General features: G+C 38.3%; 1 protein-coding gene across 11 annotated transcripts in view; it reads right to left on the reverse strand.

The window, feature by feature from the left end:
* FGGY (FGGY carbohydrate kinase domain containing) overlaps positions 1-24357 on the reverse strand; it is a 304303-nt gene that overhangs the window by 41475 nt on the left and 238471 nt on the right. For 10 of the 11 annotated variants that reach the window (XM_088153195.1, XM_088153186.1, XM_088153193.1 and 7 more), the window contains 5 exons: positions 23636-23697; positions 15594-15741; positions 14149-14223; positions 10464-10584; positions 8243-8337 (listed from right to left, as the gene is read on the reverse strand). In XM_088153195.1, the coding sequence (XP_088009321.1) occupies positions 8243-8337; positions 10464-10584; positions 14149-14223; positions 15594-15741; positions 23636-23697 (501 nt within the window). The remainder of the gene's footprint in view (positions 1-8242; positions 8338-10463; positions 10585-14148; positions 14224-15593; positions 15742-23635; positions 23698-24357) is intronic. The other variant, XM_088153192.1, reaches the window with a different exon arrangement.

Here is a 24357-nt window from a genome sequence, read left to right on the forward strand (position 1 = left end):
TTATGGCATGCTTCATTTTTTCACTGAGCTGAAAGAGAGTAGCTGGCTGAAGGCCACCCAGGTAATTTCCATCGCTGAGGATGATCAAACTTGGGCTTCCCAATCCTAGCCCCAGCTCTTGAACCAGTAAACCACACTGGCTAAACCACCTGAGAAACCCACAAACATCCAAGAGACTGTAGATATCTCCCTTGGTGCCCATGAAGATCCCAGCCCCTCTTTAAATGTGTTAAAAGTTTTAAGTTTAAACAAAACACTAGCTTCCAGAATTATCTTTACATTCAAGAAAACCCTTTGATTCCACAAAAGCCTTATAGATGTTCTTAGAAAACAGCCTAAGGAACTACAACTTAGTGCTTCATTGTAAAAGTGACCATCTTCCTGGAGGGGAAAAAAAAATAAAACAGAAATGTAAAGATGAGGGTTAATATTGATGGATGGGCTAGAATAACTCATCTAGTCATCACTTTGCCTTCTGATGCTCTGGTGTTTTGTCACTGGCAGTGGTTCACTGTAGCAGCCATGTTGTACGTCAAGGAGAGCCTTATAAAGGGCTGTTTAGCCATATATAAAGCAAGACTTTCCCAATAGGTAAAGGAATGATCCCATGAAATTGTGCAAATATGCACTGAAATACCTCACAATCTAGCACAAATTATTTCTAACTACAGGTAGTCCTTGGGTTATAACGGCAATTAGGACTGGAATTTCCATTGCTAAACAATGCAGTTGTAAGACATGATGTCACATGACCACATCACTTAGTGATGGTAATCCTGGCAGTCCTGGTTGCCACTGTAGCCCCTGGAACTGTGCGGGTCATTAAGTGGGAAGAGGCAGAAGTCCCAGACAAGGAGCATGGGGCATGTGTGGGTACCACGGGGGGGAGTGAGGGTGCCATGGGCAGGCGCTACGGAGCGTAGGTGGGCTGGCAGGGGCTGCAGGTGGGCTGGCAAGGTGGTGAGGGCCATAGACAGGCACTAGGGAGCACAAGCGGGCTGGCGGGGGCTCTGGGCAGGCAAGGGGGTGCCACGGACAGGTGCCATGGGAGGATGCATGCTATGGAGTGTGGGTGGGCAGAGGGGTGGGGCTCCCATAGTGGGAGCTCAGTAGTGGGCTCCCTGGGATAAAAAGCAGTGGGAGCGACTTACAGGAGTGACTTGCAACCTTCCCTGCCAGCTTCCCCATTAACATTGCTTGGTGATTATGACTGTGGGATGCTGCAACTGTTGTAAGTGCGAGCCAGTTGGCAAGTGCCTAAATCACAATCATGTCACCGTGGGGGTGCTGCAATAGCTGGATCTTTGAGGATCGGTTGTAAGTACCACTTGTTCAGCGCAATCATAACTTTGAATGGTTGCCAAAAGAGTGGTCATAACCCAAGGACAACCTGTATGTAGTCAAAGATTAAAAAGTGATTATAGATGGAAAAAATGTGCAATTTTTACACCTACATGGAAGTCCCAGTAGTAGATACATTTTAGTGAATGTCATTTCCCTGGAAACATTGGAAACACCTGCAGAAGGGCAAGAGCCTTTCATTTATCAGCTGTCAGGAGAAACTCTGCATATACAACCTATCATCTGTATAGCACAGCTCATAAACTGAAGTTTAAAGGATGATCTCTGTTTGCTTGTTTAAATATACAAGCCAAATTGCTACTTTCACTGAACATCCTTTCACAAGAGAAAGCTATTATTAATATTAACTATTTGAAATTATATTAATTGCTTAATAGAAGAGTATCAGCGGTTCCCAATGAGAAAAAGATTTATTATTGCAGGACTGATACACTAACTAGTCTTAAGGAAGGATGTTACCAAGCCATAATCATCTTATTAATGCAGAGTTGCCTTTTAATGTAATTCTGTACTTCAGCTATTTCACCCTTTTAAAAAAAATTACCCACAATATTCCCTATTCCCTGTAGGCAGGTCTTTGCCATTTTAATAAGCAAAGTCCACTCCAAGTCAAATTGCAAAGAAAGCTGTCATTAGCTTCCATAAAGCAATTGTTCTGATTAATGTACAGTAGAAAAACAAACTGTATGGCTTTTATAAACCCATAATAATCATGGCCCCAAGTGTATAAACTCTGTCAAAAATAGTTATGGTGAGTGATAAAACTGGGAGATTGCCAAATAAGAGTCTCATCCCCTCCCCATACATATTTTCATTTAAATGCTATGCATTTGACTCATATGACCCAATTGAGTGGCTAAAGTAGGAACTGTGTCTGTTACACTTTTCAAACTGAAAATGATCAACCTCTACTATATGCTTTGAAAATCCTCTTTCCATTTTAACTTGTAACATACAGAGAGAAGAGTACTGTTTTCAGTAGCAAAACAACAGTGCTTACAGAATTCTCCCGCTATTGAGTATCTTTCCCCTCTCCCCAAGGAGGCATTCTAAATCTGTACTCCTACCATAACATCACTTTGGCATTTTTGCTGGGAGAAGCCAGCTGGTTGGTGAATGAGTTAAAGGCAGAAAGAGCAGACACAAAATTAATCATTCCCTCATTGGGTGGAAATGTTACTATCCCAGCCTCACGCTGCAAAGGAGAAACAGCAGATGAGCTTTGAAACCACATGTTAAAGGTGGAAAAATTAAGTCCACCATAAAAATCACTCTGAAATATATACCGCCATCCAGTCATTTGGTAACAGAAGCATAATAAAATGACCACTTCTTCTGTCAACGGAGTGTAATTCACCAGGGAAACTTTTCTTCACATTCTTGTCTGTGTAATGATTTATTAGATGTTATATCTTTCAATCTAAGTCCTTCATCTAAAAGTTTTGGATAATAATTTATATAGTTGATGAAATTATTTCATCTATAAACAATCTAAAAAAAAGTGGGGAACATGTACTGTATCTTCAGTAAAAATCATAAAGCACTTTTTAAAACCGATATTAATATCACTTAAATAGGGTGATGTAAATCCTGTAATATTTGCTTTTTTTGTATTGTTTCTATTGAACAATAATCAGTTTGAAAATCAGTTATGAAATATTGCTATAATGTTACTGAAGCATGTGCTGGAAAAGTGAAAATATTAATAAATAATAGGACCTATGATCAGACCAGATTTTCTTTTTTTAAGAGCCTCTAGAGATAATCCAGAGATTAAGAAGAGAGAGATTTCAGTTTTGTCTGAGCATTTTGCATATGTGTGGTATCTTTATGTGAAGAGATTAAATATGTTGATTCCTTAATGTGCTTTGGTTGGGAGAAGACATGGAGTGGAGTAGAAACAAAGGCCATTCAGGATCTTTAAAATATCAACTAGAAGGAAACAGAGTACTGTATTGTTTCTTGTAAATTCATTCTCACATGTAAATTATGTACATGTGAAAAAGTTGTTAACTTTCAGAATGTACTCTTTGTTGTTGTTTAGTCGTTAAGTCGTGTCCGACTCTTCGTGACCCCATGAACCATATTGCGCCAGGCCTTCCTGTCCTTCACTGCCTCCCTGAGTTTGCTCAGTTTCATGCTCATTGCTTCAATGATGCTATCTAACCATCTCATCCTCTGCCGTCCTCTTCTCCTTTTGCCTTCAATCTTTCCCAGCATCAGGGTCTTCTCCAAAGAGATCTCTCTTCGCATTAGGTGACCAAAGTATCTGAGCTTGAGCTTCATTATCAGTCCTTCCAATGAACAATCAGGGTTAATTTCCTTTAAGATTGACTGGTTTGACCTCCTAGCAGTCCAGGGGACTCTCAAGAGTCTTCTCCAGCACCACAGTTCAAAGGCATCAATTCTTCGGCGCTCGGCCTTTTTTATGGTCCAGCTCTCACAGCCATACATTACTACTGGAAAAACCATAGCTTTGACTATGCGGATCTTTGTTGGCAAGGTGACGTCTCTGCTTTTTAATATGCTGTCTAGGTTTGCCATAGCTTTCCTCCCAAGGAGCAAGCGTCTTTTAATTTCATGGCTGCAGTCTCCGTCTGCGGTGATCTTGGAGCCCAAATAAATGAAGTCTGTTACTGCTTCCATTTCTACCCCTTCTATTTTCCAGGAATTGATGGGTCCAGATGCCATGATCTTAGTTTTTTTAATGTTGAGTTTCAAGCCAGCTTTTGCACTCTCCTCTTTCACCCTCATCAAGAGGCTCTTTAGTTCTTCTTCACTTTCTGCCATTAGGGTGGTATCATCTGCATATCTGAGGTTGTTGATGATTCTCCCTGCAATCTTGATTCCAGCTTGTGATTCTTCCAGCCTGGCATTTCTCATGATGTACTCTGCATATAGGTTAAATAAGCAGGGTGACAGTATACAGCCTTGTCGTACACCTTTCCCTATTTTGAACCAATCGGTTGTTCCATGACCGGTTCTGACTGTTGCTTCTTGGCCCGCATACAGATTTCTCAGGAGACAGGTAAGGTGGTCTGGTACCCCCATCTCTTTAAGAATTTGCCACAGTTTGTTGTGATCCACACAATCAAAGGCTTTTGCATAGTCAATGAAGCAGAAGTAGATGTTTTTCTGGAACTCTCGTGCTTTCTCCATTATCCAGCGAATGTTGGCGATTTGATCTCTAGTTCCTCTGCCTCTTCGAAACCCAGCTTGTACATCCGGTAGTTCTCGGTTCATGTATTGCTGAAGCCTAGCTTGTAGGATTTTGAGCATAACCTTGCTAGCATGTGAAATGAGTGCAATTGTGCGATAGTTTGAGCATTCTTTGGCATTGCCCTTCTTTGGAATTGGAACGTAAACTGACCTTTTCCAATCCCGTGGCCACTGTTGCGTTTTCCAAACTTGCTGGCATATTGAGTGCAGCACTTTAACACCATCATCTTTTAGTATTTTAAATAACTCAGCTGGAATACTGTCATCTCCACTAGCTTTGTTGTTAGCAATGCTTCCTAAGGCCCACTTGACTTCACTCTCTAGGATGTCTGGCTCAAGGTCAGTGATCACACCAGCGTGGACATCAGGGACATTAAGATCTTTCTTGTATAGTCCTTCTGTGTATTCTTGCCACCTCTTCTTAATCTCTTCTGCTTCTGTTAGGTCCCTGCCTTTTTTGTCCTTTATCATGCCCATCTTTGCACTAAACGTTCCTTTCATATCTCCAATTTTCTTGTAGAGATCTCTAGTCTTCCCCATTCTATTGTTTTCCTCAATTTCTTTGCATTGTTCATTTAAGAAGGCCTTCTTATCTCTCCTTGCTATTCTCTGGAAATCTGCATTCAGTTGCTTATATCTTTCCCTTTCACCCTTGCTTTTCGCATTCCTTCTTTCCACAGCTATTTGTAAAGCCTCATCAGACAGCCATTTTGCTTTCTTGCATTTCTTTTTCTTTGGGATGGTTTTAGTTGCTGCCTCCTGTACAATGTTACGGACCTCCGTCCATAGTTCTTCAGGCGCTCTGTCTACCAAATCTAATCCTCTAAATCTATTCATCGCCTTCACTGTGTACTCACAAGGAATATGATCTAAGTCATACCTGAGTGGTCTAGTGGTTTTCCCTACATTCTTCAATTTAAGCCTAAATTTTGCAGTAAGAAGCTCATGATCTGAGCCACAGTCAGCTCCTGGTCTTGTTTTTGCTGTCTGTATAGAGCTTCTCCATCTTTGGCTGCAAAGTATATAATCAATCTGGTTTCGGTATTGACCATCTGGTGATGTCCATGTGTAGAGTCGTCTCTTGTGTTGTTGGAAAAGAGTGTTTGCTATGACTAGCTTGTTCTCTTGACAGAACTCTATTAGCCTTTGCCCTGCTTCATTTTGTACTCCAAGGCCAAACTTGCCTGTTATTCCGATTACTCCTTGACTTCCTACTTTAGCATTCCAATCCCCTATGATGAAAAGGACATCTTTTTGGTGCTAGTTCTAGAAGGTGTTGTAGGTCTTCATAGAAGCGGTCAACTTCAGCTTCTTCCGCATCAGTGGTTGGGGCATAGACTTGGATGACTGTGATATTGAATGGTTTGCCTTGGATACGCACTGAGATCATTCTGTCGTTTTTGAGGTTGTACCCCATTACTGCCTTTCCCACTCTCTTATTCACTATGAGTGCAACTCCATTTCTTCTAAGGGTTTCTTGCCCACAGTAGTAGATATAATGGTCACCCGAATTAAATTCACCCATTCCCGTCCATTTCAGTTCGCTGATTCCCAAGATGTCGATGTTCAGTCTTGTCATCTCATGTTTGACCACATCCAGCTTGCCTTGGTTCATAGATCTTACATTCCAGGTACCTATACAATATTGTTCTTTACAGCATCAGACCTTCTTTTCGCTTCCAGATACATCCACAGCTGAACGTCCTTTCGGCTTTGGCCCAGCCGCTTCACTCTTTCTGGAGCTACTTGGAATTGCCCTCCACTCTTCCCCAGTAGCATATTGGACACCTTCCGACCTGAGGGGCTCATCTTCCGGCGTCATATCTTTTAGTCTTTTAACATTGTTCATGGGGTTTTCTTGGCAAGGATACTGGAGTGGGTTGCCATTTCCTTCTCCAGTGGACCACATTTTGTCAGAACTCTCTGTCATGACCTGTCCGTCTTGGGTGGCCCTGCACGGTATAGCTCATGGCTTCACTGAGTTACGCAAGCCCCTTCGCCACGACAAGGCAGTGATCCATGAAGGGGAAATGTACTCTGGGCTTTTACATTAACATACAGAAATTATGCAAAGAGAAAGAGTTGACTAGGTGAGGTTCAGGAAATCACTGAGGAAGATGGGAACCTGAATGGAAGGCAGATGACAGTCTGTGTGGGAGTTAGTGAAGGAAGAGAATCTGTTATATGCCTCTTTAGCTTCCCTTATCATACACTGATAATTCATGAGCACTGAGTTAAATTTGTTAACTTCTATAATGGGTAGCTTCCTTTATGATGCACTGAAACCTTATGAAAAATATATCTATTTCATTTGAAAGTAGCCATTCCTAACCACTGCTTAAATATTTGACATTACTCCATCCGTTAAAACAGTTTGAGTCTGAATTTGATTGTGCATATATTTATTTTATTATTTATTTATTTATTATTAAATTTGTATGCCGCCCATCTCCCCCAACGGGTGACTCTCGGCGGCTCATATAGTCATTTGCAGGGGATTGTGCCTAGAAAGATGAGTTAAGTCCAAGAGCTGGAGAAGGAAAAGGACCTACCGAATAGCAGTAAACACAGGCAAAGAGAAATATTATACTGGAGACTGGGTTAGAACTTGGATGGAATAAACAGATTCTATTCATTATTGTTCCTGCTTATCCACTGTCCTACAATTATTCCTTAGAATTCAAGGTGGTAAAGCAATTATGACTGCACCACAACAAACAAACAAATCTCTGCTATGAGCTGTTAATGATTTCACCTCTGAATTCAGTGGGACTTCTTCCCAAGTGAGGATCAGAACAAATTCAGTGGTATTCATGAAGCAAATGTAGGCCATTATGGGAGCTCTTTCTTAATACACAATGTTCTACAAAGCAAAATACCTTTTTGTCAGAAGAATGGTCCAGAGGAAAAAAAAATTAAGGAGCCCACTACGAAGTATGTATATATTAATTATTAATTATTATACTAAAAACATATATGGAACATATAAATGCCTACTCTTCAATGCCTCCAGGAAATAGTTTTTTAAAAAAAAAAATCCACTGAAGGACATAGGCTAGTTATTTTCAATTAGTCTACATACTAAGTTTAGCATGTTTCACTATCTCTAGAAACATGCTAAACTCAACAAATGGAATATATCTACTCAGCTCAGTGGCATCAGCATTCTTTATACTATCATGCCTGATTGTTACTATTGCCACTTCTGTTTCAACTACAGATTTCATTGATTTCTCTTCTCAATTGTGAGCAACGAAACATAACTTAATACACTCAGTGATGTGTGTCAACATTTCACAAATTAGAATGTCTACTAATTTCGTAGTGCAGAAATCAGTATTTGCTAATGATGCATCAAAGCTCTAGCTTTAAAAGTAAATTAAGTGCTCATTGTCTCAACAATAAATATTGGTCCTGATCCCATGCTGAATTTCTCTGTCTTGAATGACTAGGCCATATTATACCAGTACTTGTGTATTCATGCCCTTATTTAACCTAACCAAACCAACCCATAAACAGAGATTTGGGTGAAAACACTGGCTTCTGTAATGATCAAAACCTGCATTTTCTCCCCATCTAAATTATAATGTGCCTGAAGTGGAACAGAACAATACAGAGTTCAAGTTGTTGTATTCAGCGTGAACCTTCTATGATTACATACCTGCAGGGAATCAAAATCTTTAGAAGCACAGGCTCCAAGAATAGCAGCGCCCATTAGCACAGACTCCATTTCTAGGGCCAGAACAACAGGCATGCCTGGACAAAGACAATGTATCAGTTAAAAGGCCTGAAGTATGAAGCATGTATGAAACACCTCTCCCTGAAGTATTAAAACAGTTACATCTTTTTCCAGGCATATATGGCTTCTTAGTATGATCTCAGTGTTCTCTAAGCATTAAGTGCACAGCCAAATTGCATATGGAAACAGCCAGAAGCAGCGTTAGAAATCTGTAGCAGTGATGCATGATGAAATCAGTAGTTCTCCATGGTAAAAATATTTTGACAAATACAATTGTTTAAACTTTTGGAGGAACTAAATTAAAAACTGACTTTATAGCTGTCATGGTTTAAATGTATTTTTAACTTGTTGCTTGTGTTCCACATTGTAAGTGCCTTCACAATGAATGTATTCATCTTACCCTCTGAACAATATGAATCTGAGGCTTTTAAATGGTCTATGAAATTATCTATTGGTAGCCTGTATAATTGGCTAATGGGTACTTGCATTTAACAGTAATATATTCAGTATTTCCCTGTCTTTTCCTGGAAGAATAGGGGATTGATACAGGAATGTTAGCTATTTTATCAGATAGATTTTAATGAGGGCAAGAGAACCAAGAGCATTTTAGTCAGATGAACTCTGACATCCTCTGTCAGTCACAGTTCCTACAATCAGGAAAAATTCCAAAGCTGCAAAAAGGCCTCTTTGTCCTATATTCTGCTTGGCTATTAGATACAGTCAAAGGACCCCAGTTTAAAATTTAATCAGAATTATCTATTAATAGATCTTTAATTTTAGACATCAGAAAGCAGCTCTCAATTCCAAGGCTATTTGAATTAGATAAGGAAAAAGGTGTGCACTTGATAAAATCATGTTGGACAAACAGAAAAGACCACTATGGCAACAGCCTGTTGTGCATATTTAGCCCAGGTCAAGACCTTGTATCATTTGGTTCACTTTTTCTGCTTTCAAGAAATGTAATTACTTAATGCTGATTTTAATCTCAATTCCTGGTTTGATGTTAAAGTGATGCAAATCTAAAAGCAAAATAGCCAGAATCCAAGCTTTAGACTTGATCTAAACCATATTGGTTCTTCTTAAGTATAAAGGATCCATATGGTTCATGGTTTTGCCTTTAATCTCAAGCCTTTAGAACTGTACAAATATGTTTTCCACAGGTTAAATACATATTATTTTTAACTACTTAATATAGGTCCAAAAATACTCATGCATAAATAACAGGTAAATTAGGATCTGCTGTTATAGACATATGATTTGCTATAAATGTTATTGACATTTTGACTAGAAAAATGCATCTCCTGGCATGGTGATTTGTTTAATATCTTCTTCTGATTAAAATGTGCCAATTTTGTGTATCAGATCTTTCAGATTTGATAAATGGCAAATACTAGCACAGCACTGAATACTATGAATTAAATGCAACTCTGTGCCTACTTAATCGACACATTAAATCCTACAACACATGGTTTACATGATTCAATTACTTGACAGATTAAAATTACTCATTTATTTTCAACCAAATATATGAAATAATCCATCAGAAAAATACTCACAACTGTTATTTCTGGGCAGCACCTGCTTATTTCAAGACGGTGTGTGCTGTGAAACATTTCAGTTCCTTGTATTTACTTATCTTCAATAGGAAGATTGGAATCTGTCTTTGATTGAGTCAGACCACTAGTACATCAATTTCAGTACTGTTTACAATTATTGCCATGCCTATCAGAACTATCTAAAGAGAAGTTCCAGAAGATTCACTATGTAAAACATAGGCTTTGCTATTGTATTTTAGCCCTTCTCACATTTTCTGAAAATTGAATGCAACAGTGTTCCTTCTTTTCATTGAAAAGGTTTTGATCTACCCTTATTACATCTAGCTGTGATTCAGCTTAATGATTCTAACTTTTCCAATGAAACACTGAGTTACTATTAATATTAACCAGGGAAGGTAAAATGTACACATTAATGGCAAAATCCCAATATCTTAAAAAGATTAAGATATGACTAGTTTGCTGTCTCTGCCGGTTATTTTGATGATCTACCAACAATATTCACCCATCTTTCAGCAATTTCTTTAGCCAAGGAACAGGAATGCTACACAGTATACCACTGACTTCCTTTACTGTATTCTCAAACTTACCAATGATGTCTGCATGCATTTGGACAAAGAGAGGGTTCTTGCTCAGACCACCACACATAAACAGAGTGTTGATATGATGCCCTGCGACTTGCATTGTTTCTACAATATGTCTGGTTCCCAACTTAAATGCAACAGAACATAAAGAAATATCTGTTAACAAAAAATGCTACAGCTACAATGGATCTTTGAAATGCTGAGAAGTCATGGTTATTTACATTGATAAGAAAGAGGAGTTTAGAAAAGGCCATGACACCTGAGAAACAATGCCTATAATGTTGCATTTGTAAGTTTTCTGTTTTTAACATTAAATTGTTCATCTACGCATGCTCCCAGATTAATTGTGCAACAGACATTAGGTTTTAAGAGAAACATACACAAATATTCTCTTCCTCATGCCACAAATTAGTTGAAGAAATGCAACTGTTACACATAAGGCAATCATACTTCTCTTCACTCTTACATATCCAGGTTAATATCTTTTTGTTTAGAAACAAATTCAGTCATAACAGCTCTGATCAAGAGCACTTTCTTTCAACTCTAACCTTTGATTTACCCTCTGTAAAAGTAAAATAAAATAAAAACAATAGAAATAAACATTTAAATGGTTTTAGAGGATTTTTGTTTCACATTTCCAGATCATGCAGACAAACCCTTTGAACACTAACTGTATATTTAAAATTGGTTTTTGGATTTCAACTGAAAAAAAAATAAAAACCTCAAAAGTAACATTACTGCCAAATCTATCCTTTGCCAAACTCATAATGCTAAAGAATTCCCTCAACATTTAACACTGAACATCTTCTGAAACATGGCCAAAGTTCATTGCAAGATTTACAATCCATTGCAAATACCCATACAGACTCTGCCAGGATATTTAAGAAAAGCAAAGTTAAGCTTCAGTTATTTATTTCATCCTGATTGAGTTTCATATGTATTTTGATTTAAGATAGGGTTAGTTTTGGCAAACTCTTAACAGTAGCAAAGGCATCTAATGAAAGGCGCAATACAATTAATGACACACAATACATTAATCAGCTATATTAGATGTGGGTGATGGGAAATGTAATCCAACTGTTCTGGAGATCATCAGACTATTCTATGGCCCTTACTTTCATTATTAAAGAACGGTTATTCTTTTTTAAAAATTGAATCTTGCCTTGAAACTACGAATGGATTTGATCTTAACTAGTGCAATTTTATCACTTGAGAGCACTATGGATATTTTTCAGAATTCCCACAACCCACATTTATCTGGAACATTCACTGAAGTTAATAGTTACAATCTCTCCACACACACAAAAATAACCCTTTCTCCATCTCAAATTTAGTTACTCTGTTTCATTTCTCTGGAGTATGACACCACTAAAATTATCCTTATATTTATCTGAAAAAAAATCACAGCACAGTTTAGGATGGAACTAACTCATTTTTTGAGTTAACATTAATATAATTAATATAGATTAATTACCTTATACATTAATATAAGGTAAACTATGCAAACTGAAAGACATCACATGCAAATGCCATTTTCCTGCAAATTAAATTTTGAAATTTAACTGGTATTTAATACTTGTGAACAACATGTAACTTGAGGTTGTATATAATTATAAACTAATATATTATGACTGTGGTATTTTGACTCCTATAAAATAGTAACTAATTTCCAAGCAAGAAAGTTATACTTCCAAAATAACCTTAAACATTAAAAGTATTATTTTTTGAATGTAATAGAAAATAGCAGGCTGTGATCTACTAGTTTTTTCTATTGTTTTAATTGCTACAGTACTGACATAAGAACCAGCTCTAAACGTCAGTGAGTACAAACATATGCATGCAACCGCCCCCCCCCCCATTATTGTACATTATATTATATATACTTCACTAGAATATAACACAGGAGGGACCAGCAATAGTTTAATTTCAAAACACAATAGAGTCTAGTATAAAGAAACTCTTGGATAATAATAGATGGTTTTCCCAGGATATCCAACTGAGAAAACTTCCACCTCATTAGCATAAAATAATGCCATGGTGCTTGTATGGCAAAGAAGCTTTGTAATCTTTCAAAAGATAATATTAGTAGTTCTCATTTTCCAAGAAATGACTTGCATTTTTTATTTAAATAAAAAAGGGTGGAACATCACTGTTACACTATCAAAGAAGAGTAATAATTATACTAGCAGTAACACATTCTAGCAATATATAAAATAATCCTGTTTGTGTCAGGGAAAGTGTTAAAACTGTACAAATGGAGTTCAGGAAATTGCCCTCGCTGCTAAACTGGGCAGAGTAATATCACGAAACACTTTGTATTTGCCCCCTCTCTAGCAAAGAATAGAAGCCATTTGATTATGATGAACAAAAGAATTGCAGTTCCATAGCAGATTTTGTACATATTTGCAAGTTGTATCAATTATACACATCCACATAGGAGGAAGAGGAGGCAAATGATATTGGCATTGTGACTGATGACAATTACATAATTCATTATGCATATCATGTTATTGTGGCTTGGAGCAGACATGTATGAGAGCAAGAGTGGAAGCACTAAATTATATTGCTGAGATAGGAATATTATTTAGAAGTTGGAATATTATAGTAACTTAAGATTGTGATCTCAGGCTTTTTTTTTTTAATTTGAAACAAACTTTCTTTTAAGCCAGGTCCAAATTGGTGTAATTTGATGTTCTAGCAAAAAGCAGATCCCACAAATCTATAGTCCACTTAATCCTTGCCATGAATCATAGCCTGGAATGTCTTTTTTTTTTTTCCAGGAAAGTTGTATAAAAATATTATCTATAACAAATACTAGAAAAGTATTGGAAGATGACAAATTTATCCCTCTCTTCCACAAAGAAAAGCAAAATCAAAGTCTAATTCATTACTACTTACTAACAGTGTGTCTCTTCACTCTCCCCTCCCATCCTGCCATTTGTTGAATGGGAAAGTGAGGTGGCCACTGAAATTATTTCAGCCATAAAGACTGAACTACTCATATGCAACAGTATCCTGAAAAGTAAGTGAAATGAGTTTCTTGTGTTTTTGGCTCCTATGATCTTGGCCTGAGGTATAAAAGCCTACTTTCCAGATGTGCGAGAAGGTTGCCTCCTAAAAATTCAAGTACAGCATATCAATCAATAGTACAAGTAGTCCACTCTCCTGCTTCTGACATAACCAAATTATCATTATGCGCCATATCTCTCAGTAGAATTAAATTTCCCTGTTGAAGAGGACAGTTTATATGGGATTAACCATAAGTAATACAGATTTGGAGAGGAGAAAATGGAGATACAAATTTAAACTGATCTGAAATTTCTCTCTTTTTTTGTACTTCCCTTTTTTAAAAAAGTCCATTTTACAATTGCCACGTTGCCTGCATTATTCCACAGAATAATACTAGGTTTAAGGCATTGAGGGAGATGAGGTTTAAGGCATTGAGGGAGTAGTTGCCACTACTTGCAATAACAGCAAAAAGGAAAAAGGAAAAAAACCCCAGTGCTATTGCATTACTATTAGTATGCCTACTTCCAGTGAAAGTGCTGGAGAATTTTAGATAAATTATTCCAGTCTTTCCATTCACTAACAGACTTGAGAATTTCAACAGTCATTTGCTGTAAAAATATCATCTTATTATGACCCAAAGAAGAGTGTTTTTTAAATTCTAGGGAAAATTTACGCAACTTACCGCAATGGCTTGAATTGTAGCTAGATAAATAAGAGCAAGATCATCAAGACTTTGAGATAATGTCAGTCCCACTACCTGAAGGGAACAAGAAGATTTCTATACTTATTAATTTCCTTTCCAAGAGAAGATTCTAAGTAAATTTTAGCACAGAAGTAATCTATGGAGTTCATTATCACATGGCATGGTAATAACTTCTAACTTGGATAGCTTGGATTGGATAAATTCATGGATGACAGGTCTTTAAAGAGATTCATTGTTAATTCCAGGTTGGGAAAATAATGCTTCCAAATGCCAGTTGCAAGGGAACAACACTGCGACTGGGGTATATATATAATAAATATACTGTCTTTTTCTTGAATGGGGAACTGAAAACTGAGACAGACATCAGTTTAATGTGTTTTGAAGCAAATCAGTTAACACTCTCCTTGCTTATTTCAATATAACTTCAAGCACCTATGCATTTTCCCATGAAACCAGTATAAACATAAATCAAATCAGCGGTCATCCCAAAAGCAAAAGAGTTAACGCTATCTAAAAGGTATGCCATCTTTAGGCTTCAATATGTGGAACATGAGATTGAATACAGTCTAACAAGTGAATTGATAAACATCACCTTTTTGCTATGTAATGAGAACTAGAGAGTTAGCACAACAAATTATTTGCAAACTCATGTACCATATCATACGTCTCTTCAAGTATACCCTGAGCCCAAATATGGCATTCAACTAAAGAATGTTTGGAGAGAGTGTAGTTTTTGTGGAAAGTAGTTCCAGGAGCTAGGCATTTGTGAAAGGGTAATGCCTGTGAATGGAAATGCTTGAGTGCAGAAGGAAGCTGGCAGTTGTGGTCTGGATGCAGAGAGTAGTAAGAGATACAGTGGCTCAACAGTTTCATACCAAGATTCAAGCTTTTCACCAGGATGGAATTCTTCCATCTCTTTCTCCAAGTCTTCATATGCCAAGGTTTTTCCAATGTTGTGCATAGACTTACTGTATGTACTTCCCACCCTATCTAGCCTCACGAAGCAGCCTCTTGCCCCTGCAGACATGCCATATACTTCTGTCTTTAATTGCACTTTTCCAATTATATTCAGTAGCAATTATAATAGCTTTTCAGCTGGAATTTGCTGCTTATTAAACACCTGAAAATTCCTATGAAATTGTATAAAGCTATGCAACACTAATAAAAATGCCAACAGAAGTTTTATATGTATGGGTGAAAAAACATATGTCATTATATTTTAATCATAACTGAATTACAAATAACTTTTCTTTCTTTTTTCATCTTTTTCTGTTTGGATCTTAACAATCATTTAGGGAAAACAACTCTGTAGGGTTTTAAAATGAAAAATGATGAAATATTTAAAATAAAAACACTCATTTCAAGTTCTTATTTTATGCCATTGTTCTGTTTTCACCCTTTTGCAGCAACAGTCTGTTTCTTACCATGCCCTTTAGAGTCAAATCTGCAAGGGGAGATCGGTTGCCATGGAAATCTGGCCAAACATGTAAATCAACAGTGAGGAAACCCACAGGCAAAGATTTCTTAATCAGATCCAGGTGACCATTCAAGTATGTATATATACTTTGAGCTCTGCAAGAAAAACAAGTAGAAAAAGGGAGTGAGCAGAACTGAGGGAGAAAGGTTATTCCCTGAACATATTGCATGATCTGGACCCCTAATATGAGACATATACAAAGCAGCAAAGGCTTGCAAAATGAAACTGTAAAGGAATAAGGGAAGATAATATTAATACATTAATATTTGTTGTACAGGGTATATACAGGGGTCTGGAGCAGAATTAGGACAATATTTCAATACTAGCAAGAAAGTGATTTACACTACAATCCTAAAACACAGTTTGTTCAAACCAAGACTTGTTTAGAATTACACCCTCAAATTGTAAAACATTAACTGAGGCTTACTGATCCTATTCACTGACAATTCTGCTAGAAGTTTAAGGGCTGCTAGCTTTCATGAAGAAAAGAGGTGTAGTTTGTGAGATCATAAGAGAACAAGCCGTATACATGTGATTTATATGCACAACTTTAACAGATAGATTAAATGGTGAAATACTTATGCAAGTCAGGATATTTAGCAGGCACAATGCAAATTCCACAGCCTGAACTACTGAAGGCTTGGATGCAATCCAGATAATGTGCATTGGGTTTAATTTCATTAATTTCAAGTGGAACTTAAGTGTGCTTAACTTTCTCTAGTATGCACCCAGAGGCTGAAAGCCAAAGAAAGCAAAACATCCCAAATCTCACTGAAATCAACTGGAACAGTGATCTAGCCTCATAATGCCTGTACTGACATGCCAATGGAACTTGCTATTACCACTTTATACATGTCTAAATACATTTTGAGTAGCTTTCTAATTTTTATTATTGGTTTTACCTTCTTTGATGTACCAAGGACTTTCTATTTGCCGAGAGATTGGTCAAAATAGCATCTTCATGTAATTATAACTGATTAATCAATGTCTCAGTTCTGGAGGTCTAAATAGTGATACTCATTTAGCCCCAGCATGTCTATTCAGCCATGCACTAACGAGTTCCCTGTGGGAATTTGGCATGTGTTTACTACTCTGACTTATGACCTCCTTGCAGCTGTATATTTATATTCTACATTTAAGCATTCAGCTGCACACTGTTTCAATTAGGGCTTACCATGTGTTTGCTATCGGATGGTATCATTCAAAATGAAGCACGCTTGGAACACATTAAAACAGCTAATTCACATCATTATTCATATATTTTAAAGTTTTTTTTAATTATTGTGCTATATTAATGTGACTTCTTGTGTGTGTGGGGGGGAGTAATAGTTTGAAAGTTGCTAAAATTCTTTAGTAGAATTGTTTCATTTCCATTCTTAGTATGTTGCCAGCATAACTGTTCAAAGATGAGAAGAGGAAAGATAAGGAAAAACGTGCTGTAGTTATGTAACACAAGATTTCAAACAGGGAACATGGGACATTGGAACAATTCAAATACATTTTACAAGAAGGTATGTCATTGAGTTGTAATAGTCTACAAATTCATCTGGTATATACATTCATTAAGTATTCCAACAGTAAACATTTTCTGGAATAAGGTTTTAGCCATTTAAGTGAAATATGGTCTTGGAAACTTTGTTCAGGTCAAAACAATCCTATGTATTAGCGGAATATGCTCCAGGCAATGAGATTTGTCTAAAGAATATGCTAAACATAAAGCCACACCAGTGGTTAAGTGTTCTGTCTGATCAGTTGGCAAAGCAAATACATCCTTAAAAATACACAATAATATTTTTTACAGGATCCATCTATTTATATACATAATTATCTATCTATCTATCTATCTATCTATCTATCTATCTATCTATCTATCTATCTATCTATCTATCTAATTATATATATAATTAGTCTTCAAAATATATATTAAAGCAAATTAGCAAAAAATGTAAATTATTTTGGGGACATGTTCTCAAACAATAAAGTCCCATTTGCTGCAAAATAAGTGCATGACCTGCAGAGAACTGCCTGTCATAAAACTTCTTTTATTTAGTCAGTTATTGTGCTAATGTAGCTATTCATTATTTAAATTGAATTTCATTTTAAAATTTTATATTACTTCATTTGTAAAATTTTGGCCACTGAAAAAAAAGGGAAAAACAACTACCGGAACAAAAAGGAACACTGAGAGTAGATACAGGAACTGTTTCCTAATTATATTTTATTGGGGGGGGGGAGAAACATCTATGATGGGAAATGAAAACAGCAGGTATGATATGACCCTCTGAAGTGATTATTTGGGTGTGCAGCTCACCTTTCTATTTAAATATTAAGAAAATAAAGAAACAAGGATGGTGTGTGGCCAAAAGAATTGCCCATCCATATATTTTGCTCAACTCTGATCTTCTTTTATCTTCATTATTTTATCTGGAGATTGCCTGGGATCCTTGAGGCCAGGTGCTTCAGGTGCTTTAAGGGGTATTAAAATCTCTTTAGAATTTAACTCATATAGTTAAATCATGTATTTAACTATATGACTCTTTACTGGCATCTCTCCATTCAATGTCATTACCTGATGTTCAGTGTATATAAAGAAAAGATGTCTGATGGTCTGTCTTATTTATATACCACCACTGATTCCACAGGGACTCCTAAGAATTTACAACAAAATAAACATAAAATCCTTAAAAAGGTAAAATCAATGAAACATCATCCCATTGTCTCCTGGCATCCATATTAAGTGACCAGCTCCACACTAAAGCCATCATTAACTAATTAAAAGCTCTGCAGAGAAGTTCCATTCTGACTGGCTTTTGAAATATTGTCAAGGAGTGGGCCATCCAAATTTCAGAGGGCAAACTGTTACACAGGGATGGAGCATAAATTGAAAGATTGCACCCTTGTTTTCCCTCCCCTGGTGTCATGTGTGTGTGGAGGTACTCTCAATATCTGCATTTAAAGCAAATGTACCAGACCAGTTGGTTCTACTGCTTTTGGAATGAAAAATGCACTTCATGAAAGGATGGTTATCTGGAAAGATATATAGGTATATGACCGGCTGGATAGCGTAGTGGTTAGAGTACTGCCCTTGATGCAGGAGAGTGGGGTTCAAATCCTGGCTGGTACCAACCTTGCCAGTAGGGTCCTTGGGCAAAGACCTCCTAAAGCCTCACCTGCCTACCTCAAATATGAGAATGACACGAACTAAGAGAGTCATGGTGGCTCGGACGTCGCCCGGATTAACAAGGTCTGCGTCAGATGTTAGGGAACCAGGACAATCTGACGATAAGTGGGCTACTGGAACAAACCATACATGGACAAGACAAGAGAAGTTGGAATTGATGGAATGCTACTATAACAGTAGACCTAATGAGAGGGGATATATGAAACATATGAGGGAACTATGGATAGACAGAAGGCCTACATCCACACTAACTGAGAAACAACTAGTTACCCAGCGCTTCAACATAGTGAAGAGGAAGCTGCTCTCACTACTTGAGATAGACCAACTCCACATTACAACCTGGACTCAAACAGACCTGGAAGAACAACTGGATGTGCAACCAACATACCTGAAGCTGGAATGTCACTGCCACCCCCTCCATTATAGAGCACAACAGCTGATATGAGGCAGAAGATCATGGATGAACTAGCTGCAGTCAACCCTTGAGACCAATTACCAAGGCTCAGTGGAGAAGTACCATCAGATAGTATGCTAGAAGATGCCAATAGAGCCCTCCAGACAATCCCTACTACCACTATAACTCAAGCCAATGAACTGGAATATGCTATAGCCACTGTAATCCTGGAAATGCTTGGCTACACAATCAAGAAGAACAGCAATACTTACTCCTCCTGGAAAATGAGATTGTAAGCTAAGATCAAGGCAACCTGGAGAGAAGTCAGTCAGCTGGTAGAACTACAGAAGGGTGTGGAGATTAAAGACAAGACTCGACTACTGAAAAAATACAAGGACCCGACTCCATCTGAAGCCCTAGAGACTGCTAAACAAAAGCTCACAGCACTGGCTGCCAGGCTAAGGAGATACACTAGAGAAGCAGAGGCCAAGAAGATAAACACCATGTTCTCCAAAGAACCATCCAAAGTGTACTCCCAACTGCAATGCAACTACACAGTAACAGCAGAGCCACCAGCAGTGGAAACCGAACAGTTCTGGAAGAACATATAAGAGAAAGAGAAGACACATAACACCAGTGCAAAGTGGCTGCAGGACCTGAAAGCAGACCACAGCAATCTCCCAAAACAGGAACCAGTCACCATCAAAGTAGCAGACATCCAACAGCGGGTCAAGAATATGAAGAGCTGGACAGCACCTGGCCCAGACATCATCCACACCTACTGGCTAAAGAAACTAACAGCAGTGCATGAATGCCTAGCAGCACAGATGAACCAGCTGCTAGCAGCAGGCTCCCACCCAGACTGGCTAACACAAGGAAGTGCTGATCATGAAAGACCCTCACAAGGGAACAGCACCATCCAACTATCAGCCAATAACCTGCCTCCCCACAACATGGAAAGTTCTATCAGGCATCATAGCCACCAAGCTACAAGACCCTATGGGCCAGTCCATGAGCACAGCTCAGAAGGGCATTGGGAACAACACCAGAGGCTCAAAACACCAGTTGCTCAAAGATAGAGCAGTCACCCAAGACTCAAGGTCCAGGCAGACCAATCTGAGTGCAGCCTAGATTGACTACAGGCAAGCCTATGACTCAGTGCCACACACATGGATCTGTGAATGCCTGGCACTATACAAAGTCAACAGGACACTAAGGACCTTCCTCAAAAACTCAATGCAACTGCGGGAGACAACACTGGAAGTCAACTCAAGACAGCTTGCACAAGTGGCCATCAAATACAGCATATACAAGGTGACACACTGTCCCCGCTGCTGTTCTGCATAGGCTTAAACCCCCTCAGGCAGATAATGACAAGGACTGGATACGAGTATAAGTTCAAGAGTGGAATCACCATCAGCCACCTCCTCTACATGGATGACATCAAGCTGTATGCTAAGAGTGAACAGGACATCAACTCACTGAGTCACGTGACAAAGATCTACAGTGAGGACATTGGGATGTCATTCAGACTGGAGAAGTGTGGCAGGATGATAGTAAAGAGAGAGAAGGTAGTTAAGACTGACGGGGTGGAACTACCAGTGGGCCACATAGCAGACATAGACATCAGCTATAAATACCTTGGTGTCCCATAGTCACATGGGAACCATGATGAGGAGGCAAGGAAGAAAGCAACATCCAAGTACCACCAAAGAATAAGACAGGTTCTGAAGAGCCAGCTCAATGGGAAGAACAAGATCCACACCATCAACACGTATGCCCTGCCAGTCATCAGATACCCTGCTGGTACCAGCCGCAAAGAGGGCAGGCAGGGTCTGATGAGTGTCAAAGCCACTGTCCTGGATGAAACCTGGAGCATCCAACAGTACATCTCTAAGATGGCACCCAAAGATGAGCTGCTGAGAGAATGCCTGAGGCAGCAGCAGACATGGGAGGGAGTTCAAGTGGAGGAAGTACCATGGCAAGACAAGCCCCTGCATGGGATGTACCATCGACAGATAGCTGAAGTGGCTGACATTGGGAAATCCTATCAATGGCTGGAAAGGGCTGGACTAAAAGACAGCACTGAGGCACTGATCATAGCAGCACAAGAACAGGCACTAAGCACCAGATCCATAGAAGCAGGGGTCTACCACACTAGACAGGACCCAAGTGCAGATTGTGCAAAGAGGCTGCAGAGAAAGTCCAACACATAGTGGCAGGGTGTAAGATGCAGGCAGGAACAGCATATACTGAATGGCACAACCAAGTAGCTGGCATTGTGTACAGGGACATCTGCACAGTGTATGAGCTACACCCTCCCAAGTCCAGATGGGAGATTCCACAGAAGGTTGTGGAGAATAACAGGGCTAAGATCCTGTGGGACTTTTAGATCCAGATGGACAGGCAGGTACTGGCCAATCAACCAGACATTGTGATAGTAGACAAAGACCAGAAGACAGCGGTGGTGATAGATGTAGTGGTGCCAAGTGACAGCAACATCAGGAAGAAGGAGTATGAGAAGCTGGAAAAGTACCAGGGCATGAAGGAGGAACTAGAGAGGATGTGGAAAGTAAAGGTCAAAGTGGTCCCAGTGGTGATAGGAGCACTCGGGGCTGTGACTCCTAAGCTGGGAAAGTGGCTCCAACAGATCCCAGGAACAACATCAGAGCTCTGTCCAGAAGAATATAGTGCTAGGAACAGCTAAGACACTGCACAGAACCCTCAAACTCCCAGGCCTCTGGTAGAGGACCCGAGTTTGAGGAAGACACATACCACCCATAGGGGTGAGAAGGGAATTTTTATATAGCATAGCATAGCATAGCATAGCATAGCATAGCATAGCATAGCATAGCATAGCATAGCATAGCATAGCGTAAAATGGGTGTCTTTCTGTGATGTAACATTATATAAATCTTTTAACCAGAACACATTTCTGTCCAGCTTTACACAACTGCATCTTAATTAAGAATAAACTGAATTTTCTGGTACTATAGGGCAGGGTCATTTTATTTTCAGTGTAGTAAGAAATAGAGATCCCGAACTCAAAACCAAAAACCTAAGAAATAGTAATGCTCAAACCCAACAAATATTACAGTCTCTCTACCTCATATTTTACAAATTCCACTACTCTGTTTCATTAGGCCCCCCTCCCTAAGAAGCTGCGTAATGGCTAACATGCCAGTATGAGGTAATATCTCTTTTCCTTCCTTATTTCCACTTGCTTTTCTCTCTAGAGCAGTAGCCTCTGCACTGGGTGGACATAATTTTATTTGGAGCACGTATTTAACTGAACTGACCTAATTCATATTTCCAAAACTGTTATGCAGACTGGATTTTTTAAATATTTCAGTGACTTACATACATGTATGAATGACTTCTCAGCTCAAAACTTATATACATGAGTGAATACATGTGTGAATGACTGAATGTGTGCAAGCACACTGAATATATCTGCTAGTTGATGATCCCATCATCACTATGTATATGTTTTTCTAGATTTACAGAGAGAAATTTGGCAGGATAGATTCATGTCTGAGTCTATACAAAACTAAAACGGGTAAGATATAAAGTGAGCCATCATTCCCTAAGTACAAGAGATATTGTGAAAGACTGAAGAATCATTGGTGAATGGGTGAGAATTGGGAAATCTGTATGGAATGGTTCAAAAATATGCCAAATGCTTTTGTTTGAATACTAGGGAGACCTTCAGTGAGTTGTTCTTCCCCTTATGCAAAGGCTAAAAACTTTATCTTCTGTGAGATAAACAAGATAAATACCAGAGGACATCCCCGTCTATCAGTGGTGAGGACCATTTAGTGGCAAAGAATCAAAGATTTTATTTTATTTAGAGGGATTTGCTGGGGCCACATCATTCATATGAATGAGTGTGGGTGAATGTTCTTAATTATCTAAATTTCAAACAATTAACTTTCCATTACCTGTATTATTATAAGAGCCTTCTAACTCCTTGGTTATAAGGCTAAATTCTTCACATGACCATCCCACACAGAATGGCAGGATTATTAAAAGATGGATTTTTGTAGGAATTTTGCAAAGATAAATGCATATCCAAGCACTGAAAGTAAGCATGTGAAAACTAGGCTGGCCTGTTGTTCAGGCATTCACAAAAATGTTTTTACAAGTCCGCCATGACTAGAGAAAATCAACTTCTGTTGATGTCAGCACCTCAGAAACAGCCATGTGACTCATTCCTCAGGTGTATTAAAAATGTATTCTGAAATAGGGAGGATAAAGATGAAGTTTGGATAGACATTTATATAGTGAGAAACAGTCCAACCCACATCCCAATTAAGCTGGAAGATTCTAGCTAACTGGTTTTTTTGTATTACAGCCAAAAAGAAATTTCTAAAACAGAGCATAAATGAAAAAGAAATAAGGTTGATGACCTGACCTGGCTGCAGATTTTGTTTGTAGTTCTGGGAAAGCAGCATGTCCTTGGACAACATGCTCTATCTTAAAAAAAGAAAAGAAAATGAAAAAAAAAATATATATATATATTGATTTTTGATTGAAGGTATTTTATTTTTTTGAAATATTATTACCTGGGTCACAGATTTATTTCAGCCACTATGCACTCTATCAGCATGGAAAAAAATAAGCACTGAATTGAAACTTGTCATTTCATCAATAAAATAAGGCCATGCTACAATTTTCCTTGTTTCTTCCTACAGAATAATCCAAACTACAGCAAGACAAGCAATAACTTGTGTTGCTGCTGGTAAGTGAAATGTGATGCTAGGTCTCAAATCTTCAACAGAATAATATATTTTAATTTGTTCCCCAATATACTGCTTACAAGTCCCTTATCATTAAATACAGTCAATATGTACGTGTGTTTTATGTTTGCATACTTGAAATATGCAAAACATTATTATTTCTATACACAACTCAGGAATAAGTTCTGTTTATGATTCTGGAATACCCTAGAGTAGGTATGTATAGAACTGTGCAGACAGTCAATCTGAAAAGTAAGGATAAATATAATCTTGAACTGATGAGATGCAAGTTCAAATTTATACTCAGTCCTGCGGTTCAGGGAGCATAGGCCAGTCATTTTCTCTCAGCCCAACCCACCTAACAATTTGTTCTGAGGATAAACTGAAGGATGAATAC

Source organism: Python bivittatus, unplaced genomic scaffold (assembly GCF_059951505.1).
Source record: "Python bivittatus isolate LINGU-HERP-01145 unplaced genomic scaffold, Pbiv_v1 ctg000700_np1212, whole genome shotgun sequence".
NCBI lineage: Eukaryota > Metazoa > Chordata > Lepidosauria > Squamata > Pythonidae > Python > Python bivittatus.